Source organism: Dendroctonus ponderosae, unplaced genomic scaffold (genome assembly GCF_020466585.1).
Source record: "Dendroctonus ponderosae isolate FM_Combo_2020 unplaced genomic scaffold, Dpon_F_20191213v2 Dpon_F_20191213_5, whole genome shotgun sequence".
Lineage (NCBI taxonomy): Eukaryota > Metazoa > Arthropoda > Insecta > Coleoptera > Curculionidae > Dendroctonus > Dendroctonus ponderosae.
Genome location: NW_026018715.1, coordinates 14,807,625 through 14,826,668, shown reverse-complemented (window position 1 = coordinate 14,826,668; position 19,044 = coordinate 14,807,625). Strand labels below are relative to the sequence as shown.

The window sequence follows — 19,044 nt, the reverse complement described above, 5'->3', positions numbered from 1 at the left end:
CTCGGAAGCAAAATGAGCAAGAACGCTCGTTTTTACATCATTATAGACAGAAATAAATGGCCTTTTTAGAAAGTGAACCATGGATAAGAAAATGTTGGCAGTTTTGTCAATTGGACACCCTGTATAGGAAATATCAGTTGACCTGCCCGAGGATTTTTCCCCAAAAGTTATCTAAATTTTAAACAAATTTTACGTTATAAATGAAATATAAATTTGCGCTTTTTGTGTGCGTTTTTGCGTGAAGTGTTACATCAATGCGAGCAAAAAAGTGTCATCTGGCGGAACCCAGTGGGGATTTCTTCTTGAAAATGGCCTACTGGGTGTTCAAATTGCACGATTATTTATGTGGAAAATGATGCAAATACGGTACAATTTACAGGCTTCACATACACAAATAAACTGAAACAAGTCTCTGACCCAGTGACTATTTTTAGCCAATTTGTTTATCCACGTAATTAATACGGCCCGGGAGAGTTCCCGAGGGCCTGGAGGGCCCATAAGGCGATCACATTGATAGGCAGCCCCTTGGCAGGAGACGTCGCGGCATGTTAGCAATTTTTTTTGCCCGCGCTCACATTTCAGTGAATCTAGGTCGGTTTTGCACGACTTGGCAAACGGTTTGCTGGACGTGTCAGACCAATAGCCGGGGTTTGTTACATACACAAAATATCCTTCGGGGGTATGTTCTGTGGTTACATGTGACCAGTGACGCGCGCGTCAAGTCAGCTGTGTCAAAAAAATGAGAAAAAAATTAGTGCCGTGAGTTTTTTGCAAAAAACTGATCGCCCTTCTAGCATTGAACGCTCAATTGTTGCTTGGTGGGCGGTTTGAGGCCAGCGCATTGGTTGGATGTGAATTTTTTCAGGTGGGTCCCTTTCAGGAATGTTGCCGTTGCAGGATTACACTTGTTTCATTCAGCACGTACGGCTGGAAGATAACTCTAATCTAATCTCTCCACTAGGAGATTAAAGAGGAGGTGCTGCATCTTCACTCCTATCTGCAGGAGATTTAGTGCAAGAGCACCGCTGCAGTCATTTAGGTTATATTTCTATTAATGGGGATTTTTCCCGAATTGTGCGAAAAACGACAACCAAACATCCGCAGGATTGCTGGAAAACACTCTAATACTGTGCCTCCTTCGGATGGTCTTTCACCAGTGGACGTTCTGTTCTGAGCGTCTTAAAAATACTCCTTGCTTCTCACGTTTCTTCTTACATCATTTCTCCCACTGTACTCAAACCCCGCTTGATTGATCAAGCGCGAACCTCCAGAGAAATCCTCAATTGAGGCAGTTCAGTTCAACACAGTCTAGAAGATTTAACAGACGCTTCTGGACGATCTCATGCTATCCACATGCTTCAGCATAAAACTACGTAGTTTTTCCTGTTTAAAATTGCTGCACAATGTTCAATGAATCACTGATTGGGGCTTTCATTGTCTTACAAAGATGTTTTTATCGCAACGTTTCCCGGAAAATGGTTGCAGATGCTACCAACAAAACCGTTGGGATAAAACCATCTTTGCCAGACAAACTTGTTTTTGTTGCGTTCTTCTCCACCTGCACGCAACTTAATTTCGATAATTTTTATTTATGCAATGGTTTTTTGCTACCAAATATACAGGGTGTCCCTGAATGCTTCTACGACCAGTCAGGCTTTTGCCTGATTAAACAGCGAGGTTTTTTCAAACTTTGAGACCCGATAAATCTGGTTTTTTGTTGGGCAAAGTCGTTGGTCTTTTTCGGAAATATAATGCTTATCCACCAAAAGAATGGCGCCCGCAAAAATTCCACTCATTTGTACAGAGTGTCGCAAAAATACCTATATTTATTCAACTGAATGTGTGCGCTTCGCGCATTCACCTTTCCGTCGTGAACGCTCGACAGCAAAAATCCTGAACATTTGTCCCTTTTCAGGTTTTAAAATGGTTATCAAACCACATTTGAAGCGGACGGTGCGCATTCTGCTAGTGGGAGATCGGGGTGTAGGAAAAACCTCCCTGATTCTCTCCCTGGTGAGTGAGGAGTTTCCGGAAAATGTGCCGGCCAAGGCGGAAGAAATCACGATACCTGCAGACGTAACGCCGGAGCAAGTGCCCACTAACATAGTGGATTATTCGATTGCTGATCAGACCGAATCTGAGCTGAGCGATCAGATCAAACGCGCTAGTGTTGTGTGCATTGTCTATGGAGTGGACGATGAGGAGTCGATTGAAAGGTGTCCCTGATATGCTTGGTTTTGTTGAATTCACACAATTTTGTTTTGTTAGGATTTCTTCGTATTGGATGCCGTTGATCAGGCAAAACCACCCCGATACTCAATGTCCAGTGGTGCTGGTTGGGAACAAAATCGACCTGGTGGAGTTTTCTACCATTGATGTGCGTTCTCAATGTAAACGTGTGTGTCTATTTAATCCGTTGCGATTGCGTTTTAGGGCATTTATGAAATAATGGAGGAGTTTTCCGAAATCGAGACCTGCATCGAATGTTCAGCCAAAACATTGAAGAACATCTCGGAAATGTTTTACTATGCCCAAAAAGCCGTGCTGCATCCCACGTCCCCGATATATTCGGTTGAAAAAGCTGATGTACGCAAAACCGAGTTTGCTTGATTGCTAAATAACAGCGGCCTTAATTGCAGCTCACCGAACCGTGCAAAAAGGCCCTGATTAGGATATTCAAGATATGCGACATCGATTGCGACGGTCTACTCAACGATATTGAACTGAACAACTTCCAATCGCGCTGTTTCAACGCTCCACTCCAGCCTCAAGTGCTGGACGATGTCAAGGCGGTGTTGAGGAAGAATTTGGATGATGGCGTGAGCCAAAACGGCGTTACCCTGAAAGGGTTCTTGTACTTGCACAGTCTTTTCATCCAGCGAGGGCGCAACGAAACCACGTGGACGGTTTTGCGCAAATTCGGCTACAATGATAATCTTAACATGTCCAAAGACTACTTATATCCCAGGTGAGTTTGGGGGTTTTCCCAAAAAACTTAACCATTTTTGATCTTTTGGTGTTCACGAAGCATCAAAGTTTCATCGGGATGTACCACTGAACTGTCCTATCGCGGCCAACAATTCCTGACTCACATTTTCGAGAAATACGACAAGGACGGCGACAAGGCCTTGTCCCCCACTGAATATGAGGAACTTTTCTCCACCTGTCCCACTCCCGCTTGGCCGGTTGATGTCAGCGCCATGGTTCCCACCAATGATAAAGGTGATAACCAATGATCACCAAGAAAAAATCATCGCTAACGACCAGTTTGCTTCCAGGCTGGATAACATATCAGGGCTACATGTGCCAGTGGGCCTTAATGACGCTAGTCGATTTGCCAAGAACTTTTGAGTATTTGGCCTATTTAGGGTACAATATTTACGAAAACGACACTCAAATCTCAGCAGTTACAGGTAGATCTAATTTTAGTGAAATTTTCCGGATTTCTCATCCTGATGATTGCTCATCATTTGACAATCGTGACTATTTATGTGTAAATTCTGAGCGTTTTCGTTGCAGTTACACGGGAAAAACAGCTAGACCTTGCCAAAAAACAGTCAAGCCGCAATGTTTACCAATGCCATGTGATAGGGCCGTCTAGTTCCGGAAAATCGACGTTTTGCAAAAGTTTCATCCGCAACTCCATTGATGTGAGTTGACTGAATGGAGCCAAGAATCGGCTAGATTTTAATAAATGACTATTTTCAGGCCCAAAGTGTGCTGTCGGATAAATCCGGTAGTCCGACCTGCACGGTGAACACCGTGCAAGTGTATGGGCAGGAAAAAATCATGGTGCTACGCGACATTAACATTAGAAACGTGTCTGATCCTCTGCTGCCTCACGAAGTGCAATGCGATGTAGCCTGTCTGGTGTACGATATCAGCCATCCGAAGAGTTTCGAGTACATTGCCAGGATTTACATTGTGAGCGCCAACATCAAGCTGTAGCTCCAGTTGTTTAAAATAAACATTTTCCGCAGAAATACTTTGCCGACAGTAAAATCCCGGTACTAATAGTGGCTTGTAAGGACGACCTGGAAGAAGTGCGGCAAGAGTACTTGTTGCAGCCGCCCAGTTTTTGTCAGAAATACAAAATCCTTCCACCGCAACGCTTTAGTGTTAAGGGCCACTTTAGGAAGGACGTGTTTGTGAAGTTGGCCACAATGGCCGCATTTCCGTAAGTGCTTCTTTAATTCACACTCAAATCGACTTAATTCGACAAAACACAGGGTTTAATGAACTTTGTTTCCCCAGTCGGTTTCAAGCTGCGTGGATTTTGTTTTATAAGCGCAGGTTTGTTGGATGCTTAACTAAGTTCGAAAATGTCCTTAGATGTCGTGTGAAGCCTCATTTGTAATCACTTTAAACCGAAATAGTCAGAGCTCACATGCTCGTTTTTTTACCAACCGCATTATTGAATAGCAAACTATACGAACCTTCCATTTAATTGCCTATCAACAACTATATTTTGAAACGCTTTTTTATTTTCCAGTCCATTACGACGCATGGTACATATGTTGTTGTTGCGTCCGCAACCTACAGAGTGGTTGTACGAAATTTGCAGGTTTCTAGTTAATGTTTTTTATGGATTGCCGATCTAACAGTTCATTCATGTTACTAATAACGTTATTAACCTCCCAAAATCTAGCCGAATTTTCGGTTCACTTTCACAATTGGCAATCAGTTCACAGATGTGATGTAACCCTGCGGTGATTCGCTTATTTTGCCTGCATCGTTTGCTTATCAATGTTTTTTTTTGTTCACAACGGTTGCATCCGTATTTATTTAAATACAGGCTGTCTGGAAATGGTTGCACGCCGGTGTTTAGATCAAAAATTATTCCGGACGGTCTGTATACATAGATGGTCAATAAAATTATTATTCATTAACATTAAGGGAAGAGAAACAGAGCATGCAATGGAGTTGTTCAGTGTTATTGTTGATCATGCTTTAAAACATCTAATGAATAGTGAAGGAAGGTGAAAACCTTGAGAAAATTAAATGGCTCAACTTCTGGGTCTGCTTCAGTTCATTTACTTATTTCCATTAGTCGTCATTCGATGTTTTCTAATCAATGTTGCGTGCTTTAATGTTGTGCATGGTTTCTGGTGTATGATCAATGACTGAGTCCCGAGCTCTAAAACTGGCTCTGTTTTAGAAACTTCCGTGAGTTTGGAGTGATCACAACTGACCCGACAGTTTGGTGGAAAGCCGGTCTAAGTCTCGCGGCCGTCACAGCCCTGGGGCTCATTGTAGCCAAAGTGCTGCACACTAGTGATAAAGTCAGATAAAAGACACACATAATGCCCTTGTGTAGTTTGCAGGTAGACTGTGTTGTAATATAATTACACGAATATTATCTCCAACCTCCTGTTTCTAAGCGTTCGAGCCGCGGGAGTTTTGTAATTGCTCGATTTGATTGAGTCAAATATAGTTATTTATTGCGTTTGTGACCAACAGAAAGGCCCGGGAGCGACGGTGCTTTATTCTATGTAAGTGTGCTGTACAGAGTTGCGAACAAGGTTGTAAGATAAGAGTCTTATGAGTAGAAAAGTAGTGAGTTTGAGCTGTTTTGAATAATAATGGATCAGGCAATTCAATTGTACAATCAACGATTGAATGAAGATTACGCGTAGATTCATCAAAACTGATTTTAGGTTGTGTTACAATTTTGCCAAAATCTTCAACATATAGGACAAATAAATGCCTTGTACATTTGTGCTGATAATCTTCCATCTATTTTTCCATTACAGTGACTATCCGTAAGACTGTAAAAAAATGATTTTATTATTAAATTCACGCATCTAAAGTGGGCTCGTTTTCCTTTCCCGTCTATGGACAAGCAAATAGTTCCCTTAAATGTAGCTATTTACAAATTATCGCCTCTTACTGCAAGAGACCAGAAGTTGTTGCAATCACATGCTCAGTACTGGGTCTGTTCGACCATATCACGATTTACAGCTTCAATTTCCTCTTCTTTGGCTTCACTGCAAGTGGACCAGGAATCTTGAACACCATGCTGAAAGTGTTGCAGTTATTGAAAATCCCCCAGAAAACCACATAACTGTACTTACTGGCAAGTGGTGCAGATTGGACTAAACTTGCAGAAAACTGAAACACATTTAAAGCGTTTACAGGGCGATTTTCCGGGAGTTTTCACTTACTTGAGAGGCAAACAGAGCACACAAACCCAATATCGATCAGTTCGCGATGGCAAAAGCACGCAGCTCGGTAATCCACCTTAACAGGCGGCGGAAGGACTAGCTTCTCCCTAATGGGCGGTTCTGGCAAAAATACCCACTAAAATTGCGGTGATTTTCCAGCCGATTAAACCGAGCTTCAAGACGTACCAGCAAAAACTGCAATAGAGCTGTGATTTGGGGAACTTTCAGGTACATCCCGCCTGTGATGTCGCAGCCCTGTTGCAGCAGGCTCAGGTGCTGATCCAAAGCACACACGTCTAGCACCACATTTAGTTTCTGCGCCGTGAAGAACACATTCATGTAGTTCATGTATTGGGAGGCTGAATCTCCACTTCCGGACACCACCAGTATTCGGCTGTTTAGCTGAAAGTTCCATAGGAGTCAGCAGGATAAAAATGAAATGCCAAACTAAGTACCTTTGAACCTGGAGGTTTGGTTCTTTGGAGTCGCGCGATGTAGCACAAAGCCATCGCTATGGCTCCAGCCAAAAGCGACTCAGTCACGGCAGTGGAGCTTTCCGATGCTAGCAGCTCAGCCAGGTTCTGCTTCACCGTTTTTTCCACCAAGAGGAAGGCCTCGTATTGGCCGTCTACTTGTCTGACATCCAAGGGCTTTTTCGCTCCCGGGTATATAAACTGGCTGCGGATTACAATTAGAACGTTTACCTAGTCATGTGGAGACTAAATTTACCTGGTTTTCGAATGGCAGGCCATAACAGCCAGCTTGTTTTGGGCCTTCTGCATCAAATGCGAGTTGGAAAAGGCCACCACAGAGTCCACAATGTTGGTGAGTTGATTCTGCTTATCTCGCAGCATTTTTTGCGTGGGGTTCGTGTCTAAAATGACCACCAGCAGGCTTATTTCGTCGGCGGATGTAATTTCCGGCTCTTTTTCCGCTGGCAATTCGATATTGTTCATTTTGTTTACTAATTGTTCAACAGCGGTTCAATTAGTGAGGTTCTGTTTGCAACTGTGTCAAACCAGTGTCTTTAATCAGTGACGCCAGTATAATCAACGCAAAATCCCCATATAGATGGTTATAAATAACCTTCAATGCGATCTTGACAGTTGTCAATGGTGTTTGAAATTGCTGGGTTGCGCAATTGCACGCCAGTGCAGCTAATAAAAAGGAAAATTACTCAGAAACAGCAACAGCCAACTAGTTAACTGCCTAAAATCGCTGAGAACTGGTTTGGGTTGTAAAAGGCCTGAACTAAAACTGCAGCAGCCGGTTAAAAACTGCCACCAGCCGGAAAATCTCCCGCGATTGTCGCAGATTGATGCGATTCTCGCCCAACTTGACAATGGCGCTGAAATAATCAGCTATAACAACGCAAATCTCATCAAACTTGATTTATTCATGACATAACTAGTCAGAGGCAGTTGTGCTGGTGTTGACTGGTTAAAAACGGCTAAAAAAATCGTGTGTCGCGACGTTTAAAATAATTAGAGCTCGCCAATACCGTTTAGAGCGTCCGCATTCGTCGAAACCAGCCGGCAATTCTTGTGAAACGTGTGTCTTCTTCAGTCGTGCCTTAATCTGCTGAAGAAATGAGTAGTGGCCTGGACGTGTTGAGTGGCTCTTTGCGAGTGCGAAATAGTACTTACAAGGGCTCTCGCAGCGTGAACAACCTGAAAAACTGTCGGAATGATGAAGTGAAGTCCTGTCCTAGTGTGATGTCGGCCGAGACCAAAAGGCTGCTACCACCGAACACCGAAACCGTCCAAACAAAACCGTTCCCCATTAGAGGTACGTAAACATCCAACTTCCCACACAGGGCTTTAATAACTCAGCACTCGAAAGCAGTATTATCTAGTAAACAGTCGGGGAATCGTGGGGGAAAGGCCTGGTCGAGTTGACAATCTCCAGAAATTGTCTTTTGATCCAAAGTGCAGTGTTTACACTTGGCACGTGCTTTGATTTATTTAGCCCTCCTTGGATTTGAAGTAGTTTTTGCTTGGCACATTGGGCTTGACCTACCTAAGCAAAAAACTTGCCGCTTCTACGTTGTTTTCGCCCAAGAAAAGCCCAGGAGAAGCTGGCAGTTTGGCACGCAGCATTTCGCCCTTTAATGAAAATTGGGCGTCGTACTGTTGAGCGTCCGCAACCTTTGGCTTTATTTGCTAACAAGGACGACGTTTTGCCCATTTTAAACCCCGAAATCCAATCCAAATGGCTGCGCACTTGCAATTTTGGGGATTTAGGGCACATTTCTAGGGTCTAGTTCATCTAATCCGCCCCAGTAAATCATCATTAGGTATCTCCAAGATACGCGACGTAGGAAACGTATCTTGAAGATACGTGAGTATCTTCATGTCTTCACACGCCCCTCCCAGCAGCAGTTTCAGTGAAGGAATCCCCTGAAGTGCCGGATGGGATGATTCATTTTATGCAACATTGCTTTCTTGGATCCATCAACTGTTTTTAATGGGTTCTTAAGCAAAAGTGCTGGACTGTGCTTAGGATGCATTTTTCCACTTTCTCCAACCTGATTCTGGGCATTCGATTGATAGGCAAACCTTCGGACGATTGATTTCCAAATCGACTAGCGGACAGTCATAATTGCAACGGTTGTGCTTTTAATGGGAAAAGTGATTTAGAAGGAGATTGTTATGCACTTTCTTTCCACTGTCTATTGCAAAATCAACCTTGACCGCATTGAGTTCAAGGAAACTGCGCTTTTATGATGGATGGATGGATGGATAAGCGGTTTAAGTGGCTTAAAGGGTTTTATCGCTCCAACTTTCTTCTAGGTTTAGATGCCGAGTTTTTCTTCTTTGCTAATAAGCTTCAGGTCTTTCATTGTATGCAAAAATTCATTCTGAAGGAACGAGTTGCTCCATTTAAACCAAATTGACCGAATCAGTAAACTAAAGTTTCCTTTGTCGGGTATGATTCTTCAGAAACCGGTCTTAGATGGGCGCGATGTAAAAAGGGCCAATCGCCCAAATGTGTGCGAAGTTCAAATGCTCATTGTGAAACAAGGAGTCTGTCGATCGAGACAAAATTCACACGACAAGTAAAATAAAGCTTCCTTCTTCGAATGCTTAAGCCCCCGTCGTGATATCTAAAACGATTCGTCAGAAACACGCTTTTATAGACACTGATACGAAGAAAAAAACAACATTGTGAGCTTCACTCGCGCATCTAATGCAATATAAAGCGCGTCTTGTCCTAAGTGCAATTAAAAACACGTGAATATTCCGTGAATGTATAACTGTTTCGCTTAACAACTGAACGACAATCTGCGTGGTGAAGCATAAAAATGCTGAAATTCTGCAACGCAAATGGTGTCTGCAAGAATGTTTGATGAACGACGCAGAAAATCATCGGGGATTATTTTTTGCGAAAATAGTCCTCTCTGGTTTAGCATAGAACTGGGAATTCTTCCCTGGGATGATTAGGCGAAGATGTCCAAAGAAGTGTGCGGAATGAAGTCAATTGCTTGAAGCTTTGGAGGGCCGAGGTTTTCATCAGGTGCCCCCCATATTTATCAGCAGGTCTTTCATAATCGCCCGCAATATTTCCTCCTCCACAGTGAAGTCGCTTTAACCCTGATTCACATTATCAGACACCCAACGACCGGCAAAAACACGACAAACATTCGTATTAGATAAGTAAATTGTTGATGTTCACATTCGGCATTCTTGGCGAAAATGAGAGAGAAAAGACACACAAGTTGTGTCGTTGTTGTATCTGCAGGTCGTTGGGTGTGCGATAATGTGAATCAGGGTTAACTTGCAGCAACACCGGTGCTGTAAATAACCAGCCGATGCTAAAATGTTGGTCGACACGCCCACATCACATGATATCAAAGTGAACAGCATCTCCGGGTTACGTTTAGCTTTCGTCTAAGCTTCATCCTCATCTCGCCAGTTATTATTCAATCGCAATTTTTTCCCCAACAGTTCAAGTGGATCTCGATCGCCATCCAGACAGATTTTGTGAAAAAAGTGTAATTATTTACGGGAAAATGCGAAGTAACGGTGCAACTAGTAATGGTTCCCTGGGGATTTCGGTCACGACTGATGGCCGGTCCTACCGAACGGCCAGACTTATGTCCATCAGAATCGGTGAGTTTCAGGTGGACGAAGGTGTCTTCCCAGATCAACTGCTGTATTTATGCAGGCCAAATAACGCGCATTACGTGTTTGCGTACGTTTTCATTGACGTCGGATTAAGCTATTTCAGGTTTATGGTTTTTTGCTGCTCGTTTACGCTAAGCGCCAAATCTCACAATTTTCTCGAAACGTTTTTTCCCCAAGGGTCACCGAGTGAGTGCTTTTAGGGCTAATTAATTAGGGGTGTCCAGAAGCGCTACTGATGCATGTTTGCGTTATTGTTAAGGTTTCCCACAGGAAATTGCCATTCGCTCCCTAATTAATCCGTCTGCGTTCGATAAGAACCAATTTAATGTATGTATGTATGTATTTTTAGTACGATTATTTGCGTCAAGAGTTATCTGTTGCTTAACTTTTATCTCTTGGTTTGCATTCCCTTGTCAAGCCACCCGATATCCAATGGAAGATTCAACTGAAATATTTAATCTTGTCACATTTTTTCCTAAATATGGCTCATATATTAAATAAAGCCGAAGACTGAGTCACAAGACTCTGGTAATCGATAAACCTTCATCTTCTAAGTCAAATTTGCTATTTAAGGTTTTATTGGGAAATGCTCTGTTTATGAGATACAGGGTGTCAAAGTTTTGGATTTTTATAGATTCCTCTGCTCAAAACTCCCGAAGTTTTTGTGGTCATTTATGAACTATTTCAGATATCGGAACTGGGGTTTCAGCATTCGATAAAGACAGCTTTAGTGTACTTGTCGTATTAATTTGATTGTAATCAAGTTGTTCGTTCGTTCATAATGAATTTTTAAAGTAAGAACATTTTGTGCGGTTTGTCATTTTGGCATCATGCTCATCTAAAGAGCGTTTCTGAAGAATCATTCTCGACATCGGAACGAGAGCTTCAGCACTCGATGAAGGAAGCTTTATTTTACTGGCTGTGGTGATTTCGTTCGAATCGAGCTATTGGTTCCGTCTGAATGAATTTTTGAAATTTGACAAAAATTTTGGCGGTTTGTCATTTTTGCATCATGCTCATCTAAAGAGCGTTTCTGAAGAATCATTCTAGACATAGGAGCGAGAGCTTCAGCACTCGATAAAGGAAGCTTTGTTTTACTGGCTGTAGTAATTTGGTTTGAATCGAGCAATTGGTTCCTTCAGAATGAATTTTTGAACTTTGAAAAAAATTTCGGCGGTTTGTCATTTTTGCATCATGTTCATCAAAATAGCGTTTTTGAAGAATCATTCTCGACATCGGAACGAGAGCTTCAGCACTCGATAAAGGAAGCTTTGTTTTACTGGCTGTGGTAATTTGGTTTGAATCGAGCAATTGGTTCCTTCAGAATGAATTTTTGAACTTTGGAAAAAATTTAGGCGGTTTGTCATTTTTGCATCATGCTCTTCAAAATGGCATTTCTGAAGAAACATTCTAGACATCGCATCGAGAGCTTCAGCACTCGATAAATTAAGCTTTATTTTAGTGACTGTGGCGATTTGGTTCGAATCGTGCAATTGGTTTCTTCAGAATGGATTTTTGAACTTTGGAAAAAATTTAGGCGGTTTGTCATTTTTGCACCATGCTCATCTACAGAGCGTTTCTGAAGAATCATTCTCGACATCGGAACGAGAGCTTCAGCACTCGATAAAGGAAGCTTTATCGTACTGGCTGTTGCAATTTGGTTCGAATCGAGCAATTGGTTCCTTCAGAATGAATTTTTGAACTTTGAAAAAAATTTAGGCGGTTTGTCATTTTTGCACCATGCTCATCTAAAGAGCGTTTCTGAAGAATCATTCTCGACATCGGAACGAGAGCTTCAGCACTCGATAAATTAAGCTTTATTTTAGTGACTGTGGCGATTTGGTTCGAATCGTGCAATTGGTCCCTTCAGAATACATTTTTGAACTTTGAAAAAAAATTAGTCGGTGTGCCATTCTTGCATCATGTTCATCAAAATAGCGTTTCTGAAGAATCATTCTAGACATCGAAACGAGAGCTTCAGCACTCGATAAAGGAAGCTTTATTTTACTGACTGTGGCGATTTGGTTCGAATCATGCAATGGGTTCCTTCAGAATGAATTTTTGAACTTTGAAAAAAAAGTTGGGTTTTTGTCGTTTTAACATCACTCTCATCTAAAGCTCGTTTCTGAAGAATCATTCTCGACATCGGAACGAGAGCTTCAGCGCTCGATAAAGGAAGCTTTATTTTAGTGGCTGTGGGGATTTGGTTCGAATCGWGCAATTGGTYCCTTCAGAATACATTTTTGAACTTTGAAAAAAAATTAGTCGGTGTGCCATTCTTGCATCATGTTCATCAAAATAGCGTTTCTGAAGAATCATTCTAGACATCGAAACGAGAGCTTCAGCACTCGATAAAGGAAGCTTTATTTTACTGACTGTGGCGATTTGGTTCGAATCATGCAATGGGTTCCTTCAGAATGAATTTTTGAACTTTGAAAAAAAAGTTGGGTTTTTGTCGTTTTAACATCACTCTCATCTAAAGCTCGTTTCTGAAGAATCATTTTAGATAACCGAACGGGGGCGCCAGCACTCGATAAAGGAAGCCCTAGTTTACTTGTCGCGTCAATTTGGTACCAATCGAGCAATTCGTGCTAGCATAAAACGGTTACTTAATTAAAACAATATATCTATCTATAGATTATCGCATAAACTCATCAACTCTCATAACATAATTCCGATCTTACGCATGAAAGGTGACTGTTTCTATAAGAAAATATCGCGCTTTTTTGCGAGATCACGAACGAACTGAATGTATCAGTTCCATAAATTCAATAAATTGTTCTCACTTGCGTGCAGCGTGATGCGCTTTCTATGTGTTTGTTTATTGACTTGTTCCAGCTTATTTCAACCGTATTATTCCTTTTTTTCTAGATATGTATAAATGTTATTTAAAAGTTTTGTCGGATCAAAGTCTCCTATTGTTGTGTTAACATGGTAAAATTGCGCACCCGATTGTGGAGGCATTCAAAGGTTAAAGATTGAACTATCATTTTCTCATAAAAACCACTAATTTGATGATGCGATTAGTCTCGGATCGATCGACAACGCTGAAACTGGCCAGTCAGATTTGATCGTTTTGAAAAAATCGTCGGTGTTTGGCATTTTTTTCCTTACGTAACTGAAGGTCGAAATCGTGTTTACGCGATTGTCCGTTTTCTGTTTCCGTTTCGACTTGGACTGAATTCAAAACATCGACGACATTTGAAAAGAGTTTTTCATCGAATTGAAGGACTTTTTTTTTATTGATCAACATTGACGCGCTGGTTGAATTGAATGGAAGTTTAACTGTTTTTAAGTGTTTTTTTAAAGGGATTTCGATGCGAGACCTGCCGAAATGGCGAAGGCCCTGGAAAAAACAGTCGCAAGATTACGCAGTTGATGATCGGCGGAGAAACACGGATTCGACAATCACCGAACAAGGAAATTGCAGCAATTTATTTAAGTGTAGATTCACCTATTGGCTGGCGCTGATTTAAAAATAGTTGACCCTCGCGAGCAATTTTTGCAAATCCCATTTTATTAGTTTTGCCTGTGCGATATACAAGGGGGATTCAAATTTTTATCCTCACAAGGATCGACAAAAGCGCGAAAATTGCGTTTTTTTTGGATTCTTCAGCAAAATTTGAAATACCCGCGCGTATGGTTATCATGGTTACGAAGTAATTAACTGTCACTAGCACGTCAATTTTGGTGTCATTTGGCTCAGTTAGTGTTTTGTTTAATGGTGGCTGATCGAACGGTGGTCGATTTGTTGCGTAAACATTCGGAAAAATCGCCGGATTTTTCGGGTTTTGTGCGAAAAGTTGCGGATTATCCCAAAAGCGGTTTTTGGCGATTTTTTTAAGCTAGTGGTGCAAATGTGGCGGTAAAAGCCTGAAAATTTCCAACTGCGTGACGTTCGCTGTCAACCCGCGATGGACCAGTTTATAGTAAAAAAGCCCGACGAAAACCTGCAGAGCACATTCATGTGCCCTTAAAGAGCTGCTGGAGCTTTCCAAGGTAACCGAAACATTGTTGTGGAAAACTCACCGACTCACTCGCTCGTTCAGCTCATGAGTTTTGAGTAAGAGCGCTGCGCCATCTACTACCTGCTAGCGCTAAAGGTGATAGATGGCGCAGTGGGCTCTTTCTTGCCTTCGTGAAAGTTGTCATTGGATTTTCGGTTCAGCTGGACGGACAGTGAAAATTTGCTCATAAAATCAAAAAATACTTTTTAAAGTGTCCGGCCCCAGCAGTTGAAATATCGGGAATTATCCCCATACCGCTTCAAACCGTTCCATTTGGATTTCAACTGTGACTACACTGTTGATACTGTTCAATGATAAGATTATCATTGCACGAGCTGGCTAACGAAAGTGATCCGGACAAAGATCAGCCTTTTTTCCTTTGGAACTTGTTGGAGTGAAAGTAGGTGTCGGTTTTAGTCACGTATTACGAATTGTCGCTATTGTGTGAATCGTTGCAGTTTGATTGTGGTGACGAGGCGATTATGAGTAGCAGTAACATAGGCAGGAAGCCCGAATTTCGCAGAGCGGTTTCCATACGAATTGGTATGTTTATAGTTGCATCTCGTGAAGTAACAACAGTATATTGTAAGATTTGTGGGGCTTGTCGACAAAAAAGGGCGCGTTTGACTGAAAATTAATTCCTGTCAGTCAAATTTTAGTGCGATTTAACCATCTGGATGAGTCTTAATGTCTAATAATCTCACTTGAATTCTGCAGATTTGCCTTTATGCATTCTCATGTATTAAAACAGCAAATTTTTCGCAGGGGAACGAGCGAATTATGTCAACAGTCCGCACGTTATCGCTATGGTGGGCCTGCCGGCCAGAGGCAAAACGTACATTTCCAAGAAACTTTCACGCTACTTGAACTGGATTGGCATCAATACCAGAGGTAAAATTGGCAAAAAAACCCTTAAAAAACCGGACTCTATCAAATATGTTCTAGTGTTCAATTTGGGCGAATATCGGAGACATGCAACCTCAGCCTACCAAAGCCATGACTTCTTCCGACCGGATAATGCCGAGGCGATGGCAATACGCGCTCAATGCGCCATCGAGGCCCTCAAAGACGTTTGCCAATGGTTGGAGAATGGCGGAGAAGTGGCAGTGTTCGATGCGACCAATTCAACGCCAGAGCGCCGAAGAGTTATTCAGGATTATGTGGTGAACAAGATGGGGTTCAAGCTGTTTTATGTGGAGTCGATATGCGATGATCCTCAAATCATTGAACAAGTACGTTAGTGGGCTAGTTTGCGGCGTTTATGGACTGCATTAGTGGGTTTTAGAACATCATGGAGGTGAAAATTAGCAGCCCCGACTACGCCAACATGAACAAGGAGGCTGTTCTTGATGATTTCATCAAAAGGATCCAGCACTACCAGGAGAAATACTCTCCCTTAGACGAGGAGAAGGAAAGTGACGTGTCGTTTATGAAGATTTACAATACTGGGGAAAAAGTTGTGGTGCACAAGCATGAGGGCCACGTACAGGCCAGAATAGTCTACTATCTGATGAACATCCACATCACTCCCAGAACAATCTATTTGACCAGAGTAGGTTTTTTGCAAAGTTTCACAGGCCTTAGCGCTAATAAATTTCTTGCAGCATGGGGAGAGCGACCACAATCTCATTGGGCGCATTGGGGGCGACTCCAACCTGAGTGGCAGAGGGCGACAATACGCCAACGCTCTATCCGATTATATTCATGAGCAACAAATCGAAGGACTGCGGATTTGGACTTCCTGGCTCAAAAGAACCATTCAAACTGTGTCGGGCTTGGATGTGCCCCAAGAAAGATGGAAAGCCTTGAATGAAATTGACGCTGGCGTCTGTGAAGAAATGACCTATGAAGAAATCAAGGAGCGATTTCCAGAGGAGTTTGCCTCGCGCGACCAAAACAAGTTTGCCTACCGGTATCCAAGAGGCGAAAGCTACGAGGATTTAGTTGCCAGGCTTGAGCCAGTGATCATGGAGCTGGAGCGACAAGGCAACGTCTTGGTTGTGTCTCATCAAGCAGTCTTGCGATGCCTCTTGGCCTATTTCTTGGACAAATCAGCAGGTAGTTTACAGCGGTTCTAATTTGGGAAACACGTGCTAAAGCCTCTTGTTTTTTCCCAGATGAGTTGCCCTATTTGAAGGTGCCGCTTCACACGATAATGAAATTGACTCCCGTGGCTTACGGATGTCGCGTAGAACATATTACATTACCAATTGGTGCTGTCGATACTCATCGTAGCAAACCTAAGGTGAGCGCACAGAAAACTGACGAGTTTATATGGCCTGTGTGAATGTTGGTTTGCGTTCCCATCTCCTACCGGGTGTTTGTGAATAAGTGCGACACATTTCTGGCGGTGAGCCTGCATGGGAAAATAATCACAGTTTGCTTATGATTCGTATGTCCGCAAATAATTCGTTTGCCTAGATACGGGCTGTGAAAGTTTTTCTTTAAGGAGAAAAAATGGCACGCCACTGAGATATTTCAAATTAAAAATCATTTTTGTAGTCCTCGTTCGCGTATATTTAATTACTTCAGTACATTTTCAAGAACCATCTAGTACCCCCCCAACACATAAGTGATTCTTCTGGAAATTCTTCCAAAAGTCGCATCATACTTTTAATACCGTCCGTTTTTAAGAAAAACTTCGACACTTTACCATCGCGTTTCTGGAAAAACGAATCATTTGCGGACATACCTTTAAGCAAATTGGGATTATTTTTCCATGCAGAATCACTCCCGGAAATTGGTCGCAATTATTTACTAACAGCCTGTATTAATTAAGGGAATAGTTAGTTAGAGCATAAACATGGGGGTGTGATGTTAATACTTTTCTTAAAATTCACCTGCTTAGTAGTTGCTTTTTTCAAAGAAATTTCTTTTGCTTTGTCGTCGCCGCCTTTGTATAGACATGGTGTGAGTAAAGCTATAAACCCTGTTTCAGGAACCAGGCCAATGTTCATCTGCCGAAATTACTACCAAAGAATAATCTTGAAATCGACTATCTGAAATTAACTTACTTATCAAATTTGTATCAAAATTACACACTTTGATTCAGATTCAGTTGAAGTTTAGCAGCATTTGGTCTGTTTCCTCTACTTAGTGCAGCTAATTCTGTACATTTTTTACGTTTTACGTTAACTCACAAGGCCATATACTGTACTGTGTTACTAATAAATGCTTATATTAGGTGAAAAACCAGTGCCATGTTAAATAGGCTGTCGATAAATAACATTAATGAGCTTTTAACCAGCAGCACAGAATAGAAGAGACTGATCATGACAAATGTGAATCTGAGTGTTTCAAAACCAATCCTTAACCACTGCTCTCAATGTTCTCTATTTAATGAACACATGTATTTTGCATGCTTAACTATTTATATTCTAAATGTAATATCTTGAAGTTTTGTATTATAAAATGGTGGTGTATAAAGACTTATTTTTGAGGACCTATTATGTAGATTTATCTCTTATAAGGCGAGTGTTTTAATTAGTGATTAGTAGTGTTTCATCAAGTATTTAAAGAAAATTAGTTCACTTGGGGGTTGGCGGGTTTCATCACTAATTGAAAATCAAAGCTTATACAATTTCAGGATGTGTTTAAGGCGAAGCTATTTTGAAAATAGTCAGCATTCATTAAAGTTGCTACCATTGGAATCTTCATTTTTTGACCTTTAAACCCTTCTTATGAAAATTGTGGTGTTGTTCTGTGATGCTTTTTATAAAGGCTTGAGAATTCGCGTTTTCCCATTTTATATTGTAAATATATGTTTCCTGCTTGTATCGCATAATTCTGTTACCGACGAAAGCCATACTTTATTTAATCTTATCGGTGGAAAGTTTCATTTATATAAAGTGGTTTATGTGACTTTTTTGACTAAATTCTGTTCCCTTAGTTCACTTCTGTAAAAATATGAGCGAAAGATAATGATGTAGGTTGCACAGGTGATGATTAGGTAGACAAATGCCATTTTTGTGTTCATTTCGGTACAAAGCAGCTGTAATGAACTAGAAACCCTAAAGTTTGACTTATTTTTGTTATTTTTAAGGTTCCCGGTGACCTGGAGGAAAAGTTCAGGCTCAAGAATAAAATAAAATCAGATAATACTGCGATTTGAGTTTATAGGGAACAGTCGTGACTGAACAGGGTGCCTCTATGATATTTTTCGATTACTTGTGATCATGCCTTTTTGGTTCCAGTTCAAAAGATTAGACGTATTCTACACCTTGACACCCATCGATTTCACGTAACAGTGCAATTTATATAAGTATATATTTATATTTACTTACCTCTTAGAATGAAAACATATTGTGAATCTTTCTGCTGTGGATTAGTACTATTTAGATTGGAGGTAAAATATACTTGTACATGTTTGTTAATATATTATATTTTTATTTACTCGTGTGTTTTTTTTTCTAATCGGTTCTGTATGTTGTGCAGTTCCGAACACATTGAAAACCTCACTCTCTAACTGAGCAAATTAGTCAGTAAACTTGGTTTTTTTCCAGTTTGTCTTAATTCGAAGGGTTGGAAATCGTGCCAAGAAAATTATCGGAAAGTTTACGTTGCGAAAAATTAATTATGGGCAAGAGATCCTTATTATGTGTGAATTACAGATCTAGTGTGGCCAATGAATACTTGCTACGGTAAAAATAATCAAATTCATTCCTGGGTTTCAGTCATTTATTGTCTCTATTTATCAATCAAAATACGTTTCGGTGTATTTTTCCACCATCATCAGTTTTTATGTGT

At 41.2% G+C, this 19,044-nt stretch overlaps 4 protein-coding genes across 12 annotated transcripts in view; 2 read left to right on the top strand and 2 right to left on the bottom strand.

Annotated features, from left to right (window-relative positions):
- LOC109542048 (transcription factor cwo) overlaps positions 1 to 19,044 on the bottom strand; it is a 51,606-nt gene that overhangs the window by 11,570 nt on the left and 20,992 nt on the right. The window lies entirely within an intron of this gene.
- On the top strand, positions 694 to 5,728 carry LOC109542042 (mitochondrial Rho GTPase). Of its 4 annotated transcripts, XM_048666366.1 has the most exons (13): positions 694 to 865; positions 1,916 to 2,216; positions 2,269 to 2,377; positions 2,434 to 2,586; positions 2,640 to 2,968; positions 3,029 to 3,222; positions 3,279 to 3,413; positions 3,520 to 3,650; positions 3,709 to 3,924; positions 3,981 to 4,177; positions 4,255 to 4,293; positions 4,493 to 4,564; positions 5,159 to 5,728. In XM_048666366.1, exons 2-13 carry the CDS (start codon positions 1,924 to 1,926, stop codon positions 5,289 to 5,291), a joined length of 2,001 nt encoding a protein of 666 aa, XP_048522323.1. In that variant the 5' UTR covers positions 694 to 865; positions 1,916 to 1,923; the 3' UTR covers positions 5,292 to 5,728. The 4 variants fall into 4 exon arrangements, with proteins under 4 accessions (XP_048522323.1, XP_048522321.1, XP_019766636.2 ...); XM_048666364.1 differs by lacking the exon at positions 4,255 to 4,293 and having other exon boundaries at positions 4,493 to 4,549; XM_019911077.2 differs by lacking the exon at positions 4,255 to 4,293 and having other exon boundaries at positions 695 to 865.
- On the bottom strand, positions 5,716 to 7,189 carry LOC109542054 (general transcription factor IIH subunit 3). Its single transcript, XM_019911102.2, has 6 exons — positions 6,894 to 7,189; positions 6,620 to 6,842; positions 6,351 to 6,566; positions 6,165 to 6,300; positions 6,075 to 6,111; positions 5,716 to 6,019 (listed from the first exon to the last, which is right to left on the bottom strand). The coding sequence occupies exons 1-6, from the start codon at positions 7,118 to 7,120 to the stop codon at positions 5,956 to 5,958; spliced, it is 903 nt and encodes a 300-aa protein (XP_019766661.2). The 5' UTR covers positions 7,121 to 7,189; the 3' UTR covers positions 5,716 to 5,955.
- On the top strand, positions 7,533 to 18,690 carry LOC109542046 (6-phosphofructo-2-kinase/fructose-2,6-bisphosphatase). 6 transcript variants are annotated; one of them, XM_048666367.1, is made up of 8 exons: positions 14,521 to 14,698; positions 14,757 to 14,841; positions 15,064 to 15,189; positions 15,244 to 15,530; positions 15,584 to 15,850; positions 15,903 to 16,356; positions 16,416 to 16,543; positions 18,341 to 18,690. In XM_048666367.1, the coding sequence occupies exons 2-8, from the start codon at positions 14,781 to 14,783 to the stop codon at positions 18,407 to 18,409; spliced, it is 1,392 nt and encodes a 463-aa protein (XP_048522324.1). In that variant the 5' UTR covers positions 14,521 to 14,698; positions 14,757 to 14,780; the 3' UTR covers positions 18,410 to 18,690. The 6 variants fall into 6 exon arrangements, with proteins under 6 accessions (XP_019766645.2, XP_019766644.2, XP_019766646.2 ...); XM_019911086.2 differs by lacking the exons at positions 14,521 to 14,698; positions 14,757 to 14,841; positions 18,341 to 18,690 and adding exons at positions 7,533 to 7,952; positions 17,237 to 17,948; XM_019911085.2 differs by lacking the exons at positions 14,521 to 14,698; positions 14,757 to 14,841 and adding an exon at positions 7,535 to 7,952.

Bases quoted from the DNA above. Each gene is read 5' to 3' on its own strand.
- LOC109542042 (XM_048666366.1), top strand. From the start codon at position 1,924: ATGGTTATCAAACCACATTTGAAGCGGACGGTGCGCATTCTGCTAGTG. The intron at 3,223-3,278 runs GTGATAACCAAT...GTTTGCTTCCAG, and splicing joins GGTTCCCACCAATGATAAAG to GCTGGATAACATATCAGGGC. The intron at 4,178-4,254 runs GTAAGTGCTTCT...TTGTTTCCCCAG, and splicing joins GCCACAATGGCCGCATTTCC to TCGGTTTCAAGCTGCGTGGA.
- LOC109542054 (XM_019911102.2), bottom strand. From the start codon at position 7,120: ATGAACAATATCGAATTGCCAGCGGAAAAAGAGCCGGAAATTACATCC. The intron at 6,301-6,350 runs GTACGTCTTGAA...CCGCAATTTTAG, and splicing joins CTCTATTGCAGTTTTTGCTG to TGGGTATTTTTGCCAGAACC. The intron at 6,020-6,074 runs GTAAGTACAGTT...CAACACTTTCAG, and splicing joins CCAATCTGCACCACTTGCCA to CATGGTGTTCAAGATTCCTG.
- LOC109542046 (XM_019911085.2), top strand. From the start codon at position 7,754: ATGAGTAGTGGCCTGGACGTGTTGAGTGGCTCTTTGCGAGTGCGAAAT. The intron at 15,190-15,243 runs GTAAAATTGGCA...AATATGTTCTAG, and splicing joins GATTGGCATCAATACCAGAG to TGTTCAATTTGGGCGAATAT. The intron at 16,357-16,415 runs GTAGTTTACAGC...GTTTTTTCCCAG, and splicing joins TTTCTTGGACAAATCAGCAG to ATGAGTTGCCCTATTTGAAG.